At 42.6% G+C, this 21,176-nt stretch overlaps 1 protein-coding gene across 4 annotated transcripts in view; it reads right to left on the bottom strand.

Moving 5' to 3' along the window:
- The window catches only part of LOC126035733 (protein Hook homolog 3), a 111,573-nt gene extending 90,454 nt beyond the window's left edge, over nt 1–21,119 (bottom strand). For all 4 annotated transcript variants that reach the window (XM_049794590.1, XM_049794589.1, XM_049794593.1 and 1 more), the window contains exons 1-2: nt 20,980–21,119; nt 5,194–5,279 (exon numbers count right to left, since the gene is read on the bottom strand). In XM_049794590.1, the coding sequence (XP_049650547.1) occupies nt 5,194–5,279; nt 20,980–21,036 (143 nt within the window). In that variant the 5' untranslated portion in view covers nt 21,037–21,119. The remainder of the gene's footprint in view (nt 1–5,193; nt 5,280–20,979) is intronic.
- Nucleotides 21,120–21,176: the final 57 nt, after the last annotated feature.

The raw sequence follows: 21,176 nt of genomic DNA, 5'->3' as shown, positions 1-21,176 counted from the left end.
TTCAGGCTTGTAAACTTGATGTTCAGACTTCAGAAAACTTGCTCTTACAAGTGAGCTGATTTAAATGCTGGGTTGGAAAATCCATTTCTATTGTAGAGGGTGTTGTGTCATCTTTTGTGTACCAGTAAAATACATTAAAAAGTAGAAAGACTGCTTCAATTACTCTGAAGCAAGAGGACTGCTGACATTACTTGAAATTAGTTTTGTTTGATGCAAAAATATGTAAAGATGGGATAATTCTTTTAAGTGATGCCTCATCTTCCTCGAAGTAGGAGAAATTAAGTGCAGAAAGAAACTTTGCAGCATTTACATTTTCTTTGAAGTTTCATGTAAGAAAGACTGTTTGTTACTTCAAGCCTTTAGGATTCTAATGCTCCAGATCTTACCTTTTCACATGCTAAAAAGTGTTCCCTTGAAATATTTGACTACATTGAGACCTCCTCCTTCCCCCTTTTTTCTTCCTGTGAATTGGCAGCTCCTTCTTTCACTAGGAGGAAGGCTCCTGCTCCACCTGAGGATTTGCAACTACAGAACAGATTCAGTGCCCTCGCAGCGGTTATGGGGCTAGGAGCTCCGTCAAAAGAATCATCTGTATTCAGTAGACCTGAGCCATGCAGCTGCACAAGAGGGAAGTGGCAAGCGTTAGCAAGGGATGGACAGTCCTCATCTTCCAGCTGACTCACCATCTAAGAAGGGCTGCTGCTTACTAGAGGTTTGAATTCATGGCATTGTTAAAAGACTGCCAAAGCTTGACCAGCCCTCAGACTATTACTCCTTCTGCTCTTCCACCTGGGCACCAGCTATACAGCTACGGAGACCTGAAAAGTACCAAGTATGATTATGTGGCTCAGGAAGCTATATAGGTCAAGGCCCAAGCAGTCTTCTCCCCAGTCATACCAGTTAGCAGGAAAGGCTTAAGGAGCAGACAGATCCTGCAGATCAACAACCAGCTGTGAAGTGGTGTTGGCAGCAGGGTTTTGGTTTCTATGAGCATAGAATCCTCTTTGAGAATCAAGGACTGCTTGGAAGAGATGGGATCCACCTGACTATGGTGGGCAGAAGCATCTTCACCAACAGGCTGGCCACCCTGGTAAGAACAGTTTTAAACAAGGAACAATAGAGAAGGGAAAATACAACCAAACATGAAGTGACAAAGTAGTGGACTCTGTTGGCAAGCAAAGGATGTGGGACGACGTGAACAAGAGATACCACCTCATAGTTAACAAGAGAGGGCTGAAGTGGGGTCACCCCAAGCATATGCACATAAATAAGGAAAGGCCTACAGAAAAACACTACAGGGAAAGCTGTCATTCTTGTGAATCAGCAAGACTGGCTGCACATGTGAAGTGCCTCTGCCCTAATGCACACAGCATGGAGAACAAACAAGAGGAAACACAGCTCTATGTGTAGTTACAAGGCCACAGTCTCACTGGGATGATGAAGACATGGTAGGATGGCTCACGTGACAAAGTTCCTGCCATGAATGAATACAGGCTCTTTAGGAGAACAAGCTGGGAAGGCAGTAACAGAATATACTGGGTTTGTGTGGTGGGGTTTTGGTCATGGAGGAGGGGCTGCAGGGGTGGCTCCTGTGAGAAGCTGCTAGAAGCTCCCCTGGCTCCACGTCAGACCCACCTCTGGCCAAGGCTGAGCCCATCAGCAACAGTGGTAGCGCCTCTGGGCTAACGTATTTAAGAAGGGGAAAACCTGCAGTAGAGAGGAGCGGGATGTGAGAGAAACACGAACGTAGACACCAAGGTCAGTGAAGAAGGAGGGGGAGGAGGTGCACCAGAGGAGGCGATTCCCCTGCAGCCTATGGAGGACCCCACACTGGAGCAGGTAGATGCCCCCAAAGATGGCCATGACTCCATGGGAAAGCCCACGCTGGAGCAGCCTCTGCCTGAAGGACTGCAGCCTGTGGAAGGGACCCACGCTGGAGCAGTTTGTGAAGAAATGCAGCCCCTGGGAAGGACTCATGTCAGAGAAGTTCATGGAGGACTGTCACCCATGGGAGGGATCCCATACTGGAGCAGGGGAAGAGTAAGAAGTCCTTCCCCTGAGGAGGAAGGAGCAGCAGGGACAATGTGTGACAAACTGACCATAACTCCCATTCCCCATCCCCCTGCACTGATGAGGTGTGGAGGAGGTAGAGAAAATCGAGAGTGGAGTTGAGCTAGGAAGGAGGGAGGGGTAGGGGGAAGGTGTTTTAAGAGTTGGTTTTACTTCTTGTTATCCTGCTCTGATTTGATTGGTAACAAATAAATTGATTTTGGTTCCCCCCCCCAAGTCAAGTCTGGTTTTCACCCATGACCATAACTGGTGAGTGATTCCTCCCCTGTCCTTGTGTCGACCCACAAGCCTTGCATCATATTTTCTCCTCCCCATCTTACTGAGAGGGAGGAGTGAGGAAGCAGCCTCGTGGTGCTTTGTTGCTGGCTGGGCTTAAACCATGACAGAGGGAGATGCCATCTATGTGAAAGAGCACCAGGAATGCACAAGCTGTCTTGGGACGGATGATGAGCCAGCTGAGAGATTATGGGTCAGGATGACCAGGCAAACCAACATAGGCAGCATTGTTATAGGTGCCCACTACAGACTGCCTGATCAGGATATCATCATGGACAAACTGATGAAACATGGCCTGGGTAAGTGGACAGTGAGGTGGGTTGAAAACTGGCTTAACTGCCAGGCTCAAAGGGTTATGAGCAGCAGCATGAAATCCAGCTGGAGGCCAGTCCACTAGCAAGGGGTCATTACTATTAAACATCTTTAATAGTGACCTAGATGATGGAACACAGCACAAGTTTTCAGATAATACAAAACTGGAAGGAGTGTTTGATACCTGATAGTTGTGCTGCCATTTGAAAGGACGTCGACAGGCTGGAGAATTGGTCTGACAGGAACCTTACACATTTCAGCAAAGGTAAGTGAAAACCCCATCCACCAATATATTCTGGGGGTCAATTGCTCGGAAAGCAGCTTTGCAGAGAAGAAGCTTGGTAGAAACCAACCTGAACACATTCCAGCAATGTGTCCTTGTAGCCAAGAAGGCCAACCACATCCTAGACTGCATAGGGAAGAGTATTACCAGGAGGCCAAGAGAGGTACTGCTCAGCTCTGGTGAGACTGCATCTGAAGTGCCGTCCTGGGCTCCCAAGTATAAGAGAGACCTGGACATACAAGGGAGCTCGGCAAAGGGCAATTAAGATGATTAACAGACTGGAGCATCTGCCATATGAGGTGAGACTGAGCAAGCTGTGTCTGTTTAGACTCAAGAAGAGAAGGCTCAGTGGGATCTTGTCAATCCTGTGTATAAGTACCTGATGGCTCCTTCTTTATACCCTCACATAATCTTCTCAGTGGTGTCCAGTGAACAGACAAGAGGCAGTTCTCGTGGTTTAACCCCAGCCAGCAACTAAGCACCACGCAGCCGCTCACAAACTCCCCCGCAACAACGTGGGATGGGGGAGAAAAATCAGGAGAAGTAAGACTCATGGGTTGAGATAAGAACGGTTTAATAGAACAGAAAAGAAGAAACTAATTATGATAATGATAACACTAATAAAGTGACGGCAGTAATAATAAAAGGACTGGAATATACAAACGCTGCACAGTGCAATTGCTCACCACCCGCCGACAGAGACCCAGTTAGTCCCTGAGAGGCGATCCCCGTGCTCCCACTCCCGCCAGTTTATATACTAGATGTAACATCACATGGTATAGAATACACCGTTGGCCAGTTTGGGTCAGCTGCCCTGGCTGTGTCCTGTGCCAACTTCTTGTGCCCCTCCAGCTTTCTCGCTGGCTGGGCATGAGAAGCTGAAAAATCCTTGATTTTAGACTAAATATTACTTAGCAACAATTAAAAACAGTGTTATCAACATTCTTCTCATACTGAACTCAAAACATAGCACTGTACCAGCTACTAGGAAAACAATTAAGTCTATCCTAGATGAAACCAGGACAGCAGTGGGCACAAACTGAAAGACAAGTACTTCCATCTGAACACAGAGAAAAAACTGTCCCCAGCTTTTTGTTTTGTTGGGGGCAGGGAGGGGGGGGTGTTTTGTTTTTAAACTGTGAGGGCAATTGAATACTGGAACAAGCAGTCCAGAGGGGCTGTGGAGTCTCTATCCTTCCATATGCTCAAAATCTGACTGGATACAATCCTAGGGGAACTTGCTCTAGCAGACTCTGCTTTGAGCAGGTGAGTTGGAGTAAACACTCCAGAGGAGCCTTTCAACCTCAACTACTCTACAATTCTTTGATGCAAACCATAAGAACTCTAACAGAAAACTGTTCATATCTATTCTGTCCCTATGTCCAGTCTTCATTTTCAACAAATTACACAGAAAACATTTTATTCTGCATTTACACTCAAGACAGTACCCTCTTCATGTTAAAAGGAATAAAGTGTATCCTTTTAAAAAAAAAAAACAAAAAAACAACCAAAACAAAAAAAACCCAGGTCTGTAGGAACTAGCGTGCTCCATTTGGACTGCTGACTTTAGTAAATGCTGCTTAAGTTTCTAATGAACAATAAAAAGTTGTTTTTCTGTGAAAACAAGTAATTCTGCATATAGCTACCTTTCAGATGCCTATCTGTAGTCCCCAGAAACAATCTAGATTACACTGAGATGTTGAACTAATGCATTGTACCCTATTTGATCTTAAAGTTCAAAAGAACAAAACCATTATCTAGTGTAACAGCTATTATTCCTTCACTTACTGTAAAGAACATAGTATCTTTACAAACAACTAAAATGACAGTTCCATTCAGTTTATCACAGAAGTTTTATTGCATGAAACTAATTCTAACATTACTGATACACTGACTGTAGTTTGCAACAATGATCAGGGCCCAACACCTTACCCTGCACTGGTTCCAACTTTTTAAAAAAGTTTGAATTTGTAAGCTTAGTTTTAATCCAACTTACTTTGCAGTAAGCTTACACTTGAACAAATACCTCCCTAAAACAAAACTTTATTTACTTTTTTTGCATTTAAGATAGTTATCTGAAAACCATAGAAAAAAACCCCCATATTAGTCATGTTCCAGATTAAAGTACTGTCTAAGCATAGGAAAAGCCATATCCTTATGGAATTCCAGCCAAGTTTGAACTAAAATATGCTTAGATACAGAAAAATGTATAGACAATGGAACTGTATTTAATTCATTAAATAATTTCTTACATTTTTTGAAGAACCTGTGCCATCACAACCCCATTCGTTAAATCTTCCACAGTCTGGCATGGTGCCTCAACATTAAACGTCTGGATCTGTAGGAGAAAGGAAAAGGTTATCTTCTTCTACTTTAATGTCAAGAGACTTTCAAAAGTAAAAAGAAAAATGCTACCAAATAGCAAATAGAACAGAGTAAACCCCACATGTTTAGTGTACAAGTTCGGAATTAAGAAGCTTTAGATTTAATAGCAATCAAGGAAATGAACTAGTCACAGGCCTTAGCATCTTTATTTTCAGAAACTTGTAAACTTTGCTACAAACAACACCAGTACATTCTCCAAATATCAAATTTTCCACAGCATTTTCTAATTTGGAATGTCACTGGGCCTGCTGTTCTCCCACTCAAGTGCTTCTGGAGTATAAATTCAAGTACTCTCTCTCAACGAACATATGTAAGAAACTCAGCATTTAGAAGTAACACTGATAGCTCAAAACTCTCATAGGCTCCCCACAACCAGAAGATCAAACATAAGGGACATACATAGTCCAGACTTGACTATTCCCTACTATCATATGGAAGAGGACAGCACAACGCTGCTAAGCTCTAGTGGTTCTATGTACTACTAGTGTTCTGAATACTTCAGGGTATTTTATTAACATGGTGACAGCCAGTAAGGTCCATATAATGGCACACCCCTGGTCTTCAGATGGAAGTTAAGATTTGACAATGCTGCTGTTCTGAAGGGGAATGGCAAGGACCATAGGACCTAGCTGTTTGATAACAGAATTACTTAGACTAATGATGAGTTAGCTCATAACAAATTCCCCTCCACAGACTGCATACTGAACACACTTACTGAGACCAACCTAAGGTTAATTTTCTGATGGTGTTGTCCAATGTTCTAGATTACACAGGAGCAAGAATAATCTCTTAAAAAGCCACTCATCAATAGACATAAATTCTGTATGGCTTCTATTCATCAACTCCATTTTCATGCATATAGCATACAGGCTATCTGAACCCCTCCCTCTACCATATCAGCAAACATACAAACACACAAGGCAGAGCTCTTTTCTTACTTCCTCCCTTGGTGTGGAAAACAGCCTTTCTACTTCAGCACAGTCTTTTCAACTGGTCTAAGTTATTTGATCATTTACTTTAAATGAACATTCTTTTAAAAGGATGCAGATGAGTTTTCTGAAAACAGTTTTGATGACATGTCATTTGGAGGGTATCTACCTAATGCTCTCTGCTGTTCTCCTCCTCCTAGGGAAAGCCTGGGTTTATTTCACTCTACAGAGAGATCTGGACAGGCTGGATCGATGGGCTGAGGCCAATTGTATGAGGTTCAACAAGGCCAAGTGCCGGGTTCTGCACTTTGGTCACAGCAACCCCATGCAGTGCTACAGGCTTGGGGAAGAGTGGCTGGAAAGCTCCCCAGCAGAGAAAGACCTGGGGATGCTGGTTGACAGCTGGCTGAATATGAGCCAGCAGTGTGCCCAGGTGGTCAAGAAGGACAGCAGCATCCGGGCCTGTATCAGAAATAGTGTGGCCAGCAGGAGCAGGGAAGTGATTGTTCCCTTGTATTTGGCACTGGTGAAGCTGCACCTTGAGTACTGTGTTCGGTTTTGGGCCCCTCACTACAGGAAAGACATTGAGTTGCTGGAATGTTCAGAGAAGCGCAACCAAGTTGGTGAGGGGCCTGGAGCATAAGTCTTATAAGGAGCGGCTGAGGGAGCTGGGGCTGTTTAGACTGGCGAAGAGGAGGCTGAGGGGAGACCTTATAGCTCTCTACAACTACCCGAAGTGGGGTTGTAGTGAGGTGGGTGCTGGTCTCTTCTGTCAGGTGGCTGGAGATAGGACAAGAAATGGCCTCAAGTTGCAGCAAGGAAGATTTAGGTTAGATATTAGGAAAAATTTCTTTACTGAGAGGGTTGTCAGACATTGGAATATGGGCTGCCCAGTGAAGTGGTTGAGTCACCATCCCTGGAGGCATTCAAAAAGCGCATAGACGGGGCACTCCATAACATGGTTTAGTGAGCATGGTTGATTGTTGGACTCAATGATCTTGAAGGTCTTTTCCAACCTAAATGATTCCATGATTTGTAGGAAGCACTACTCATACACACCATGGATAAGAAAGCCTACAAGACAGCTTGCAACTTCAGGCTACATAAATGTTAGATATCTCAACCATTTTTTTCTGAAGATAATGTACAACCATTCATGCTTTTGTGGCATTTGAAACACTAATGCTGGTCCAAGCCATTTCCCAATAAATGCCCTCTAGATATATGAATTGCCTTCTATTGTAAGATATATAACAGTGGGAAATTTTGCAGGTCCTTATTTGAAGAAAAGGCTCTCAAAAAAATCAAGAGCACGATATCCAGATTCTCATACTAACTTTGGAATGCCACATAAGGACTCTGGCAACACCATTTAACATTAATTTGGAAAACAAGTACCTAGGTGAATGTTCCTTTCTTTCCTTTACTCTGCAAGGAAAAAAACCTAGCACTCAATTACAAAAAAAACCAAACAGCAATGATGTCCACGAAGTGCCAAAAAAAAAACCCAAAAAACAACAACAAAAAAACCCCAAACCAGCTATCAGAGCATGTTTGCTGAGCAAGTTCAACAGTGACTAGCAAAGAGTCCTGAATGATGTCCGTGTTCCAAGGGTACAAGAACAAATTACTGTGTGGCACAGAAAACAGGCAGAAGTGACTTCTACACATCAGATTCAGTAGATTTTCCTATAGCTTGGTCTGAGCTACCCAGAAAACACAGCTCCTCATTTCTCCAGAGAATCAAGAAGCCATCACAGATGGCCAAGACACTAGGTGAAAATCAGGGTGGATCAGTGGGAAACACCCCCTCACACACACACACACACGAAAAACACCACATAACAGGATATAACATCAAATTGCCGTGTTTCACCAGAAAATTGAATTTACCTACAACCTCTGAATTGTGGCAATACTGTTGAAGGAATACAGAGACAATCGAGTCTGAAGCCACAAACTCAGCAACACATTTAACAGGAAATAGCACTTCCTAGCAAAAAAACCCTGCAATGACAACATGGACGCTTATTATGCTTGAAGTTCAAGATGCTACAACGATAAAATTCTCAAGCATAGACAATGAAAACTTGTTTCTAATTCTGCATATTATACTTAAATAATGAGTCTTTAAATTACTTTGCTGCACAATAGCCAAAACAAACAAACAAAAAAAAAATCACTTAAGAACTACTACTATTATGATTTTTCAGAAACAGACAAAATGAAAGGCTCTTTTCAAATAAGCAATACCAACATTAAGGAGGTCTTCAAACAGACTGCAAACTAATCAGATTTTTTAAAATCCATTTTGTATCTTGATGTATGAAACACCTCCTTGACTAAACAAAAGTGTACGTAGGAGATACCATGGCACTGATAGAGGAAGAAAGGTTGCTAAGCCTATTTCTGTGACACAGAGAAACAAGATGCATACTCTCTGCTCTTTTGTAACTAATTTTATCATCATACTTCCCCCATACTTTATACACAAGAAAAGGTCAAAATTATCATTAAGGCTCAGGTAACCAGTCTGAAGACTTAAAGAAAGACTAAAACTCATTATATGACTTGTTTCTTCACATCCCTTTAATTTTTGTAATAAATGTCTTTGCTTGCATAGGAAAGGAATACACAGCATAATATTTCAATTAAGGTGTCAACTTTCTGCTACAAAACATTTACTCAACTCTTAAAGGAACTGTATCTTTTTCAAATCCTTCAGAGATATGAAAGTAACAAATTTTCTTGCAAAAAACCCTACATAAAACAGCTTTACTAATTTATTTCAAAGTTAAACTCCTATACTATATTCTCAGATAGTTCTACAAAACACTAAACCACTTTAAGGAACAGCAGAGTTCAGGAGGGAGAAGAACAATAATAATGTGGCAATGCAGAAGCAGAGTCCATCTGTGGAGGCAAAGAAGTAGATATTTTTCTGTGTGTGCCTCTAAACAGCTATTCAATAACAGCTGTTAAAACACTGCCCTTCCTGTGCATTGTGATGCGCTTCCTCCCAGAAGACTGCTCTCTCATCCTGCTGCAACTGCTCCTACTTCTCGAGTGTTTGCAATACTGCCCCATCGTTAGCTGCCCAGAGCTGTAAATTAATTCCCATTCCCTGTTACAATTCTTTTTTTTCTCCACTTCTTGTATCACTATATGGAGCCTTGCCATCATGCCTGAGGGACAGGATGCCATCCAGAAGGACCTGGACAAGCTCAAGAAGTGGACCCATGTGAACCTCTTGGGTTCAACAAGGCCAAGTGCAAGGTCCTGCACCTGGGTCATGGCAAGCCCTGGTACCCATACAGGCTGGGGAATGAAAGGATTTGTGAGCAGCCCTGCAGAGAAGGACTTGGGGGTACTGGTGAACGGAAAGCTGAATGTGAGCCAGCAATGTGCACTTGCAGTCCAGAAAGCCAACCATATCCTGGGCTGCATCAAAATAAGCATGACCAGCAGGTTGAGGGAGGTGATTCTCCCCCTCTCCTCCGCTCTAGTGGGACCCCAGCTCTGGAGTCCTCAGCACAGGAAAGACACGAACTGTTGGAGCGGGTCCAGAGGAGGGCCACAAAAATGGTCAGAGGGATGGAACACCTCTCCTATGAGGAAAGGCTGAGAGAGTTGGGGTTGTTCAGCCTGGAGAAGAGAAGGCTCCAGGAAGACCCTGTTGTGGCCTTTCAATACTTAAATGGGGCTTATAAGAAAGATGGGGACAGACTTTTTAGTAGGGCCTGTTGCGATAGGACAAAGTGTAATGGTTTTAAACTGAAAGAGGGTAGATCCAGACTTAGATAAGGAAGACATTTTTTACGATGAGGGTGGTAAAACACTGGAAGAGGTTGCCCAGAGAGGTGGTAGATGCCCCATCCCTGGAAACCTTCAAGGTCAGGCTGGACAGGGCTCTGAGCAACCTGATCTAGTTGAAGATGTCCCTGCTCATTTCAGGCAGGTTAGACCAGACGACCTTTAAAGGTCCCTTCCAACCCAAACTGTCTACGATTCTATCAGACAAGAGTCTGGAGAGAAAAAAAGGGAAGAAAACCCCACCAATCACTTGGCTCAATCACTAGCTCTAGTAGGCCTTCACACCTTCCATCAACTATCATGTAATGGGAGAAAAGGGTTCTCTGATTTTATTAAGTATTAATCCAGACCTCTGACTCACACAGCCATGAACATGAGCTGTCAATTTTTATACAAACCTTAAAATAAGGAGTAGCAGGTGACTGTTTCAATGTGAAGGAGGCTATCACTGGGGACTAAATTGCTGCAAGAAGTCAGAACCTTAGAAAATCTGAGTTACAGTTTCAGATTACTTGTATGACTAGTGAGGATTTGTTAGCTACAAGGGATAGGAGGCATGAAAAATACTCATGATATGAAGGTCAGATTTGGAAAAACACTCAGTTCTCAAAGACAGTAGCTGAAGACCAGGATAAAAGTTGTGGTGGGGAATTTAGCATCCCATGAAGCTGGCGGAAAACAAAAAAACAAACAAACAAAAAAAACACCATGAAACCAAAAACCTCTCCAGCACCTTCCCTTCTCAACACTAAGAGTTAATGAAAGACCTGCTCTTTGCACAGTGATTATATACATAGCTTGGTTTTTATTGCTGGTGCAGTTGCACAATAGACCTTTTATGTATTCTTTTGTAATAATACCTGAAATCTTTATTAGAAGTTCTTAGCAGATAAAACACCGAGTGACTGGTTACCTTATGCACAAACACAACAAAAGGTAATGCCCACTTTCCAATTAGTTATTTATCAAAGTACTCCCCAACTTATAAATGATCCTTTAGAATTATTTACCCATTATTTTCCTACATTTTTGGAACTGACTATGCAAGCTTACAACTAGCTGCCATGTAGAGCCTAGAACAATACTGTATCACCACAGAAGAAACAGATCACACAGCTAAGACAGGGAGAAGCGGCTAAAAGGAGTAAAAACAAGAAAGAAACCAGCCTCACTGGGTTGGATGCAAATCACTACTCAAGCCATTAGCAAGAACACTTGAAAGAGCAAAGTGGCAGAGAAGATTAAGAACGGTTGGATACTTCTGTCCTCATACATTTACCCAATATTACCTATGACATCTGCAAGAATCCCCCTAAAACAAATTTCACTCAGCTTCAATGCCTGGAGGAAACCAGACCATTAATTTTTTTCAGGATGGTAAGCTAATGATGTGATACAGGAAGTTGTTCTTCCTCAGATGCCAAATTCTTCTATTGAGCCAGACCTGTCACAAAGAGAACTGGATTCCTATCCTATAACCAGATCCTGTGCTTCTGGACAACTTTAAGGTTTCTTCACCACTCTTATCCTCCCAGTTGGTAGCAGTGCCATCTTCTGCTTGGATAGTCATGCCATAAGCTATTTTTTCATGCTTTCCAAGACAGCAGCAGACTGCATGAAGCAAACAAAGGGGATCCAGGCTCTCCAACAAGCAACAGTTTTATTCCATGATTTTAATTTCCAGATGTTTTGGCTGATTTTTAGATTGTCAGACTTTCATCATTAAAATCTCAAGTTACTTTGCAATCCAGCTGTAATGTTAGGCACTCAATTAGCCAAACAACAAAATGGCAAGGTCTTTACACTACTGGCCAGGGTGGGGATTCTTTCAGGGAGAAGGAGTTTAACATTATTTTTAGTAATTTCCTTCTCATTTTATATATACTGTGTTTGACCCCAAATACTTGAATAGGTCAAAGCCATGAAAGGTCTCAATCAAATTATTTCATTCACAGTTTAAGTTTTCCAAAGATTAAATACTTCCTTTGCAGAAACACAGTGCAGAAAGTAGAAAAGATACCTTGACTTCCTAAAGAACTGTGAAATGAGAGCACCATGACACCACAAACCAGTTATTACTGCACTGTCCTCACTGCCACTAAACTGCTGCTAACTGAAGTGTTCAAGTATGACACATCATTAAGATACAATGAACAGAGTCTCGAGACTGAATGATGTTTGGTTTAACAATTCCAGAAACATCCATGAGAAGACAAGCTAATCTACCAACTCCTGGGGAGAAAATGAATGTATTCTTGTTTTCAGTTGAAAGCCAGATGAGCCATCTGATGAAAGAGAATACTACACAGCATTTCTGATGAAGATAAAATGAAAATAGGATACATAATAGGAAGGCCTAACAGTACTGTAAACCAACAGTTCTTTCCAAGCTTTCATCTACTTGATCATGTTTTGTTTAAATGTAATAGCTACCATTGATGCTTTTTCTTCTTTTCTCAACATACAAGCTATTAGTAAGTGCAAAACTGCCAAAACGCTACCTCAATACACCCGCATTTATAGGATACACACATTCACACTCCACCAAGCACCAATGAACTTTAGAAACCCAAAACAGTGCCTTTTAAGACTAGAAACATCTTCTCATGGAAGAAAACACAAATGGCAGCGTTTACAAGAGGTGAACCACTGGCTTCCTCTGCTGATCAGAGTGCAAAAATTTCCATCTCTATTACCGAGAGCTGACATATATAACATAGTTACAGTGATGTCACTTTAAACATAGGAAGTGTAGGATATCTTCTGTCTTCAGCACTCTTTGACTTAGAGAAGCCTAGATTATAATGCAACCCATAGAACTGGGATGCATGAAGTTACACCAAAGGAGGACAATGGAACTGTTCTCTAATAGCAGGTGTTAAATAAAAATAGCAGAACAGTGCTCAATGTACAAAAGAGCAAAGTTCTTTTTGTCCTGAATGAAGACTGCTAGGCTACTAGAAACCTGAATAGCACCAGGCAAATGTGCCCAAATTGATACATACTAAGACAAAGAACAGGCAGCAAGGCACAGCTTCTGTTTGATGGTATAAAGCAAAGCAAAGTCCACTAACTCCTCAGCTAGTGGTTAGTCAGAAAAACTCTGCATACTAGTAGTCCAAATTCATACATATTTCTAATATTACTTAAAAAAGTGAACATAGATGACAGCTTTGCCCTTGCAAAACACAGAAAAAGAACAATAACTATTTAAAGCCCACAACTCCACCCTCTTGCAGCTATAATTTGGATGAAAAGTACTGTCTATTGACAGGCAGAATAAAGAACTCTCCCCCAAAGGCAGAGAAGATGAATCCAAGAGCAGTAAGCTCTACAGAAATATCATATGCACAAACTTTCTGATCAGTGTGGAAACAGTCTTTCACAGGATCACAAGAATAAGAAAGACTTAGCAGCTAAAATATAGGATTCCAAGAGAGCTGGCAGTGAGTTTTCATCACGCTAAGAATTTCAGACTTAACAGATTCTAGAACTGGTAACGCAGATGTATAGCACACCACTAAATTTAGCATATCTTGCTGTTCAAGTCTTCTCCATTTCCAGGATTTATATTACAGCAAACATTTTCCTGAACTTCACAGAGACTGTGTAGATAAGCAGAACAAGATTTTTCAGAGGCTGACCAAATTTCATGATTCCTTAAGGAAGATGGGAGCCACCATGGAACAGACTGCCATCTTTTGGCATTGTCCATAAAATAAAATCAGCTGAATCACGCTGGAATGATCAAGTCCTGATAGGTTTTTTTCTAACCACCAAAGGGGCGGTAGCATTGATAAAGCCACCATAATCTCTGTTGCAGTTAAACACAAACTTATTTCTACTTAATTCTGTCCTGAAAGTAAAACTATGGATACCTTGCTGCCGTGGCAAACAAGTTCACTCAAAGGTTTATCTTATGCAATCCAGGAATGCAGGAAGGGCTATAACCCATTTAATACTTTGCAACTCTGCAATGAATAAAATACAGATGCTCATTTCCCAGATCTAAGGCCCCCAAAACATACATCACATGGGGTGTGATTACCCCCTTGTTTACCTTAAGTATCTCAACCTAGCCACCCTGACAGATTTAGGTCCAAACAGTCAACGGGACTTCCACAGAGGACACAAAGCACTACAATTCCAGTGTAGTGTACACTTGCAAAGAAGCTTGCAGCTACAGAGCATGAAAGAGCCCTACGAATTCTACGGCTGAAGCATATTATCATCAGATTTACAATCCTCCTTTTTGTGCAATACTTGCTCCACTACATGCACCACTCCAAAAACACTTCCTGTGCGCTCCTTTTGAAAGGCTACCATCCTTTTGTGGCCCCAGCTAGTCCAATGAAACACAACTCCAGCTTTGTATTCATTCAGAAGCTTTTGCCTGCCACATGCAGAAGTGGAGTGCTGGCTGGACTCCCCCCGCCTTTAACCTTAGAGAGCTTTTGCCTCCACCAAAACCTTCCTCCCCCTCTCCATGCTGTCTCTTGTTCATTGCCCCAAACAAGAAGCACTAACTCATAGGAATGACTAAATCACATTTGGCAAAGTAAGGCAGCCATGAAAACAGCACACGCATACTCTGCAGGGGAGGAAACCACTACCAGTAGGCTGGGGAAGGTGTTAATTCCTTTCTCTTTCCTGTGTGGCAGGACCTGCCAGGCTGTTGGCATCAAAAGCTGCAAGAAAGATGCTACTACCCTCTTCCCCTCACTTCCAGCCAAGCATTCCTGCCTTAACCTTGTGCTAGAGTTAGTTGCTGTGTGGCCAATAACCTCGCTGGGTTTTTTTTTTTTAATTAATGACTAGGACTTGCAAATCAATTTGATTAAGCAACCCTGGACTTAGGCTCTGAAGCTGCAGGCAAACCAAAGTTAGTTAAGTCTTTCTAAACTATCACAGTACTCAAGAGCCCTCAGCTCAGCCAAGAAAGCAGATAGCAGCAAGTGCAATTGAGTCTTGGGCCGCTTTTCTTCTCCTCCTGCTCCACAACTTGAAAGTCTGCAATTGCTCTACAGAAGTCCAACACATAGCAGCAAATACTTTTGATGGTCCAGGAAGAATAAAATGTCAGAATATTATCTTTCCGTTCAAGAGCCTCAAAACTGTCTCGCAGTAAGAAAGACAAAGATAATTGTGCAAAATCCACAATTTGACTTCATCTCTTTGAAATAACTGTTTAAGTATTTCAAAAAGATAGAAACAGCTTTCTCTCCTCACCTCCCACCTTGAGATTAACAAGCTAACAGAAAAGATGTTTCCTTTATACTGTTCAAGGTTCACAGTTCTCAGCAGCAAAATCTGTTTCTTCCCCAAGCAACATCTCACAATCTCCCCCCGCCCCCCCAGAAAAATGAGGGGGCAGACCTCGGAGCTGAAATTGAGCACACACTGAATCACATCGACGTGTGGTTTTTTTCTTCAGAGAACTAGCAATTGTTACAAATGTACCACTGCTATAGAGCAGCTCTTCAGAAAGGAGTAAATTGAAAAAAAGGCAGAATTTGGGACAAGGCCATAAAGAATGAAAATCTAACACTGTCAAAGTGCACACATGAAGAATAATGTCTGCACTGCCAAAGTCTGTGTTCAGCCTTCCTTCCTGTTGTCGACTTAAAAGAAGGTGGGGGAAGGCATACATACAAACTGTACCTTATTATCTTTAATGATCATATTCATACATTATCAGCCTGTTATCACTTGCTCTACAATACAATCTTTAAGAGAAGTTCTTCTGCCTCTGCTTGACCTCTCAGCAATAGGTCAAAAAGATGCCTATAACCTAATAATGGTGCTAGACACCCCAGCTTCTTTAAACACAGTGAATGATAACGCTCAGAATATCACTCTTGAACAACTGCCCCTAAAAGGGTGCAACAACAAATTCTTTACCTGATAGGTCATAAAAAATAAAAAAGTTTGCTCAGCCTACTGGTCTGTCACAGCAGATATAAGGGCTGTGATCTGCCAGATACCTCAACCCATGCTCCATGACTGCTGGCAAGCTCAGTGTTTTTTTCCCCTGTCTCAGCAGCAACATACTCAAACAGAACTATCTTCTTGACCTGCTGTCATCACCAGCCCAATCAACCACTCCTGAAATTTGATGTTTCCTTCTAGAGGTAAGAGATGCTGATGAGATTATATCATCCGAAGAAAATGAAACCCTATACAACTTTGTGGTCAATGATGAAGGATTGAAAGAAGAAAGAGTATAAACAGGCTTAGCAAGTCTCCTACAATCTTGGAATCTACAAGAAACCAGAAGAGTACTTAAAACCATGGATGCACAAGGATCAAGAACAGTCTAAAAAGGACATAACTGCACAGTAGGAGAAAACACAGCTTTCCTGGTAAATTCCAGCAGGTTTGATCCTCTCTGAAAAGCCTACAAAGCATTTACAAGCAGCCTTCCTGAAGAATCAAAATCTGTTTCAGTGCTTGCTCACATGGTCTCCATTTTTCAGACTACCACAGGCAAATCCTCCCGGCTGGGGACAGGCCACCACACAGAAGGCAGAGATACACTGTACTGAGAAGATTTTTCAGCCAAAAAGGAGAAAGGTCAAAGGATTGATACTACATAAATGGCCAGAGTGCTGCTTTCAAAATGGAGTGTGCCTAAACAGGGGCCTTGTACAGCATTTACAAAAGTCTCACTTATCATAAAAGTTTTAACCTGTCTACCACAGAAACTGTTTTGGCATTCAGGGTTGGAAGAGAAAGAAAGCAGGCAAGATGCAGCTTGGTAGAGGCAGCGCATGGCAAAATAAGAAGTATTTATCATAATGAAGGAAGTTCATGACATCTCCACATCAATCTGCTACTTATAACCAGACAGCAGTGACCTCTTTGAGGAATCCTGCTGTTTATATACCAATGCTAAGCAATCTTTTCAGTATCACATCTTAGTTCTATGTTAAAAAAGAAAATTTCTCAGGTTACATAGCAAAAGCCTGTGGCCATCACACTGATTTCAGATATAGACATATTAAAGTGTAACTGCCACATGCACATTTGATAATTCTCCATATTTTAAGAAATGACTCAGTAATATATCTGATTTAAAAGCACTCCTGACACTACACACAAAGAAGAAAAAAAAAGTCCATGTGTTCATATGTGGACCAGTCATAAGCTTTAAAGAGAAGAGATGTTGTAAATCTATATTAGATCTGCTGAAACAATTTTAGTATCATTGCAGGTTTATCCCACAGCCACGTTTTTCTATGCTGCTTTGGCTGCAGTGCAGCTTGGATAACTATACCACGGTGCCTAGAATAGTCTCAGAAGAGGCTTCTGGGAGATTTTTGGTAGAGTAAGAGTTCTGCAATTACAGTAGGCTGCAACCACTGCTGAAGTATAAATATCAGCTTTGAGATGTCAGTAGTTGGGCTCCAGTCCTTTTCTCAGTTTCACTCAAGTTGCCACTACCCTGGCTGCCTCAAAATAACATCATGGTCACCTGCTAAAGTGGTAGGAAACAAAAGCTCTCCCAGCTGTTTAAAATCCTGAACAAAAATGATTCAGGAAGCCATGTGACCATGCTGTTGAAGAGGTAAAAAACCTGACAATTACACCCCAAGCTAGAGCATAATGCTAAAAATGGGGGCATTGGTGAAATATTAAAGAATAAACCAAAACATATTCACAGGTAAGCAGTTTGCTCCAGCTTAAAGGTAACAGAACAGGAATCACAGACATGCAAGGTAAAAGGCATGAGGGATATTTGCATTCATTAAAATCATGAGCTGGCAAAAGGAGGAGCAGTTTCATCTCACTCTACATCCATCTGAGCAAACACTCAGCTTAAGCTGGACCAGTTCTTAGACTTGTGGAAAGCCTTATCTATTCAAAACACAGACAAACCAGTTCAAGTACTTCTGTATGAATGTGAAACAAGCAATCTGGGAGGTTAAACCAGTTCTTAAGAACAGCAAGCTTCTCTGGCATAATGGAGAACACCAGCTACGCCAGGTATGCATAAACTGCAATTAAGCCAGCTCTATTCTCCCATCTAAATGAATGGTTTCCCAAGAACCATTATGAGACTCGAAAGCAAGGCAAAAAAAGCATCTTGTTTATACAGCCAGTTTTACTGCGGACTAAAAAACTTTATTGCCTCTTTTGCAAGTTTCACATATCCTGGAATAAACTGAAACCATCTTTCTTCATTTTTTTTACTGTGTCTGTTTCAAAGCCACATTCACACAAAAATACTGAAATTGTAAAAATAACCCAGAACTCCACACATTCATCTAAGAAACATACTGACTAATTCTAATGCTGTTTAAGAAGGATTTACTAATATTTCTGCTAAACAAAAAAAGATGCAGCTAGTTTCTTGATTAATTCAGTATCTGAAGGTGTGCAAAGGTTAGAAATGTAAAGGGATCTGCATGGACTGTTACTACAGACAGGACAAGACTCCACTGGACCACTTTCAGGACCAAAGATTATAAATACTAACTACTGCTCAAACATGAGCATATGGATGAGTAATAATTCCTACAGATGGTCAATGCCACAAGACTTTTTCTGTTGCTGCAATTTTTCTCTCTCTAAGCTTTCCATTTTTATGTCTGCTTCTCCAAGACAGCTTGATGTGCCAAAGTAATTTTTTTCAATGGATTAGCTTTTCTAAGAAAGTGCAAATTATTTGCAATGGTAACAGTAAAGTTTGCTACTCAACAAATCAATTGCCTCAACTACCAACCTCAAATGTGGCAAGGAAAAACAAACAGAAAAATCACTAGTTCTTTCTACTTTTTTTTTTTGTTTAATGCAAGAAAATCAGTAGACATTTTCACTAACACAGAATAGACTTCATATAGATACATTTGTACTCTTCATCTCCACAAACAAGAAGCGGTGACTCTTATTTTCTATCAAGACTAATTCAGCTTCCACAGCATTTGAACATGTGCGGAAGTTGATAAAGCAATCCTCTCGAACACATATAAACCACTGGTTTGTACTGTATTTGGCTGTACAAAGAATTCTTTTGGGGAACAGGGAAGCAGCCACTGCCTTCTGACTCTGCATTTTGGCATCTCCCTCACTAGCTTGCAAACACCTTAACCTTATGAAGTTTTAAAAACAACTTTCTTGAAATATTAACAACTCAAAATCAAATATGAACAGCATACTGAAGTAACAGAATATTGGAATATTTTTAGTTTTGAAATCTTTTCAGACTTGACACAGACTTCTGCACAGATGCTATACTTTAACAAAATATTCTCAAGTCATTAACAATTTTGTCCAACCTGTGATTGGATAATAGGTAGGATCAACAGTTCAAATCACTCCTAACAGGCCAATACCATACAAGAGAAAATTCAATCTCTTTCATTCTGCATCAGCTTACATGTTTTCAGTAGAAGTAGTCCGACATGCAGAGGAAAGAACTAGTCTGTTGGTTACTTGGAAATCTGGGGAGTTAAGAACACATTGGGACTGCAAGCGCTTGCTAGGTTAAGCTTTCAAGCATGCTTCTCCCATTGGCACAACTACTTTACTGCCAAAAAGCACAAGAGAAGCATCTCTAAAACAACTAAAACAAAAACACATGGAAACTAGGAGCGTGTAGCAACAGACCTTCCTCCATCACCCCCCCCCGTAAACCTTCCTCTTTCTCCTAGGACTGAGCCTCTCACTCAGCCTTTCTTTGCAAGGATTCACACACGCCAACTTCCGCATGAATTCTATCAGTAAGAGGACTTTCATTCCCAACGCCTGAAAGCATGGGAAGCCAAAAGCAGGACAAGTGGCCAGCTGCAGCAAAGATTGACAGTGAAGGAAAGAGGAACTGGGTTACTTATTCCAGACCTGTACGAAGCACTGGGGCACGCTGCTCCCCAAAACCTCTGCCTTCTCTACTTTCCAGGCCACCTGCTCACCTCTAACAATCATTGAACTTCCCTTGCTCATCCCCTTTTGACTTTCAGGGAGAAACTTAACCTGTCATTCCCCAGTAACTTACTCATCCTCATCACAGCTTTAGCCAGCTCTGGCCTTGCACATACTAAACATCTAAAAGAGAAAAATCTGTTTCTCTTCAACAATCAGTTGTACTCCAGAGCTTCATATACTGGGTATATCCTTGGCAATTTAGCTTGGGGCCGTGGGGAACCCCCCAAACCAAATCCAGTGGTTCCAAACAGCTAACCAATAAATCTGCAGCTACAGAAAAACAAGTTTCATGGCTATGTTACAGTCAATGCTCAAATTACTGAGTAGCTGCAAACCCAGCTTCAACGTCCACTATGTTTCGGCTACTCTGTGAATGACAGCACAACCTGAAGATGTTTACGGACCAAGCTCCGAACACTGAAAGGGGAAAAGGTAATTATTGTGCTGGGCCTGTATTGCCTTCGACTTCACAGGTGAATTTTGTCTCTCGAGCACTACTTACAAATGGAAAAAAACAGACGAAAAGAAATTCTCCGGTCAGAAAGCTTGCGGAGCCCAGCCGGCAGGTTAGGGAAACGTGGCACCGACACGCCGCAGCCAGGCCAGGAAGGGCGCGGGTCGCGGGGGAAGGATCAAAGCTACGGGCAACACCTCGCCTGCCGAGCTCGGGCGCACCACGGGGGGGGGGGGCCGCACACCTCGGCGCGCTTCCTCCGGCCGCGCCGCCAGAGGCCCCGGCCCCCCCCCGCCGTGCCGGTCGCGGCGCCGCGGGGCGCCCGTTCCTTTGTTCCCCCTAAAAGCCAAGGCGGCCGAGGGCCCCGCCAGGCGGCCCCCAGACCGCCGGCCCGCCGCAGCGCGACTAGACACAAGGCTAGGCGAGGCGAGGCAGGGCGGATCCGCCAGGGCTCCGCCGACCCCGGCCAGGCTGGAGCCGGCCCGAGCCCCAGGGCGCGGCCCGGGTGGGGGCCTGGCGGCTGCAGCACTCACCCAGGTGAGGAGGCTCTCCCCGAGCTCGACCCTCTCCAGGCTCTCTACGTTGAACATGGCGGGGCGCGGCCGAAGGGGCTAACGGCCGCGGCCGGATCGCTATTGCTGGCGCCTTCTACCCACCCCGTCCCGAGCCAGGCCGTGACGTCGGCACGCCACAGCGACCTGACGTAAATCGCCTGCGCCGTGTGGGGGAG

The sequence above is a fragment of the Accipiter gentilis genome, chromosome Z (assembly GCF_929443795.1).
Source record: "Accipiter gentilis chromosome Z, bAccGen1.1, whole genome shotgun sequence".
Taxonomy (NCBI): Eukaryota; Metazoa; Chordata; class Aves; order Accipitriformes; family Accipitridae; genus Astur; species Astur gentilis.
The sequence above is the reverse complement of the archived record's forward strand: the minus strand, read 5'-3'. Positions and strand labels throughout refer to the sequence as shown.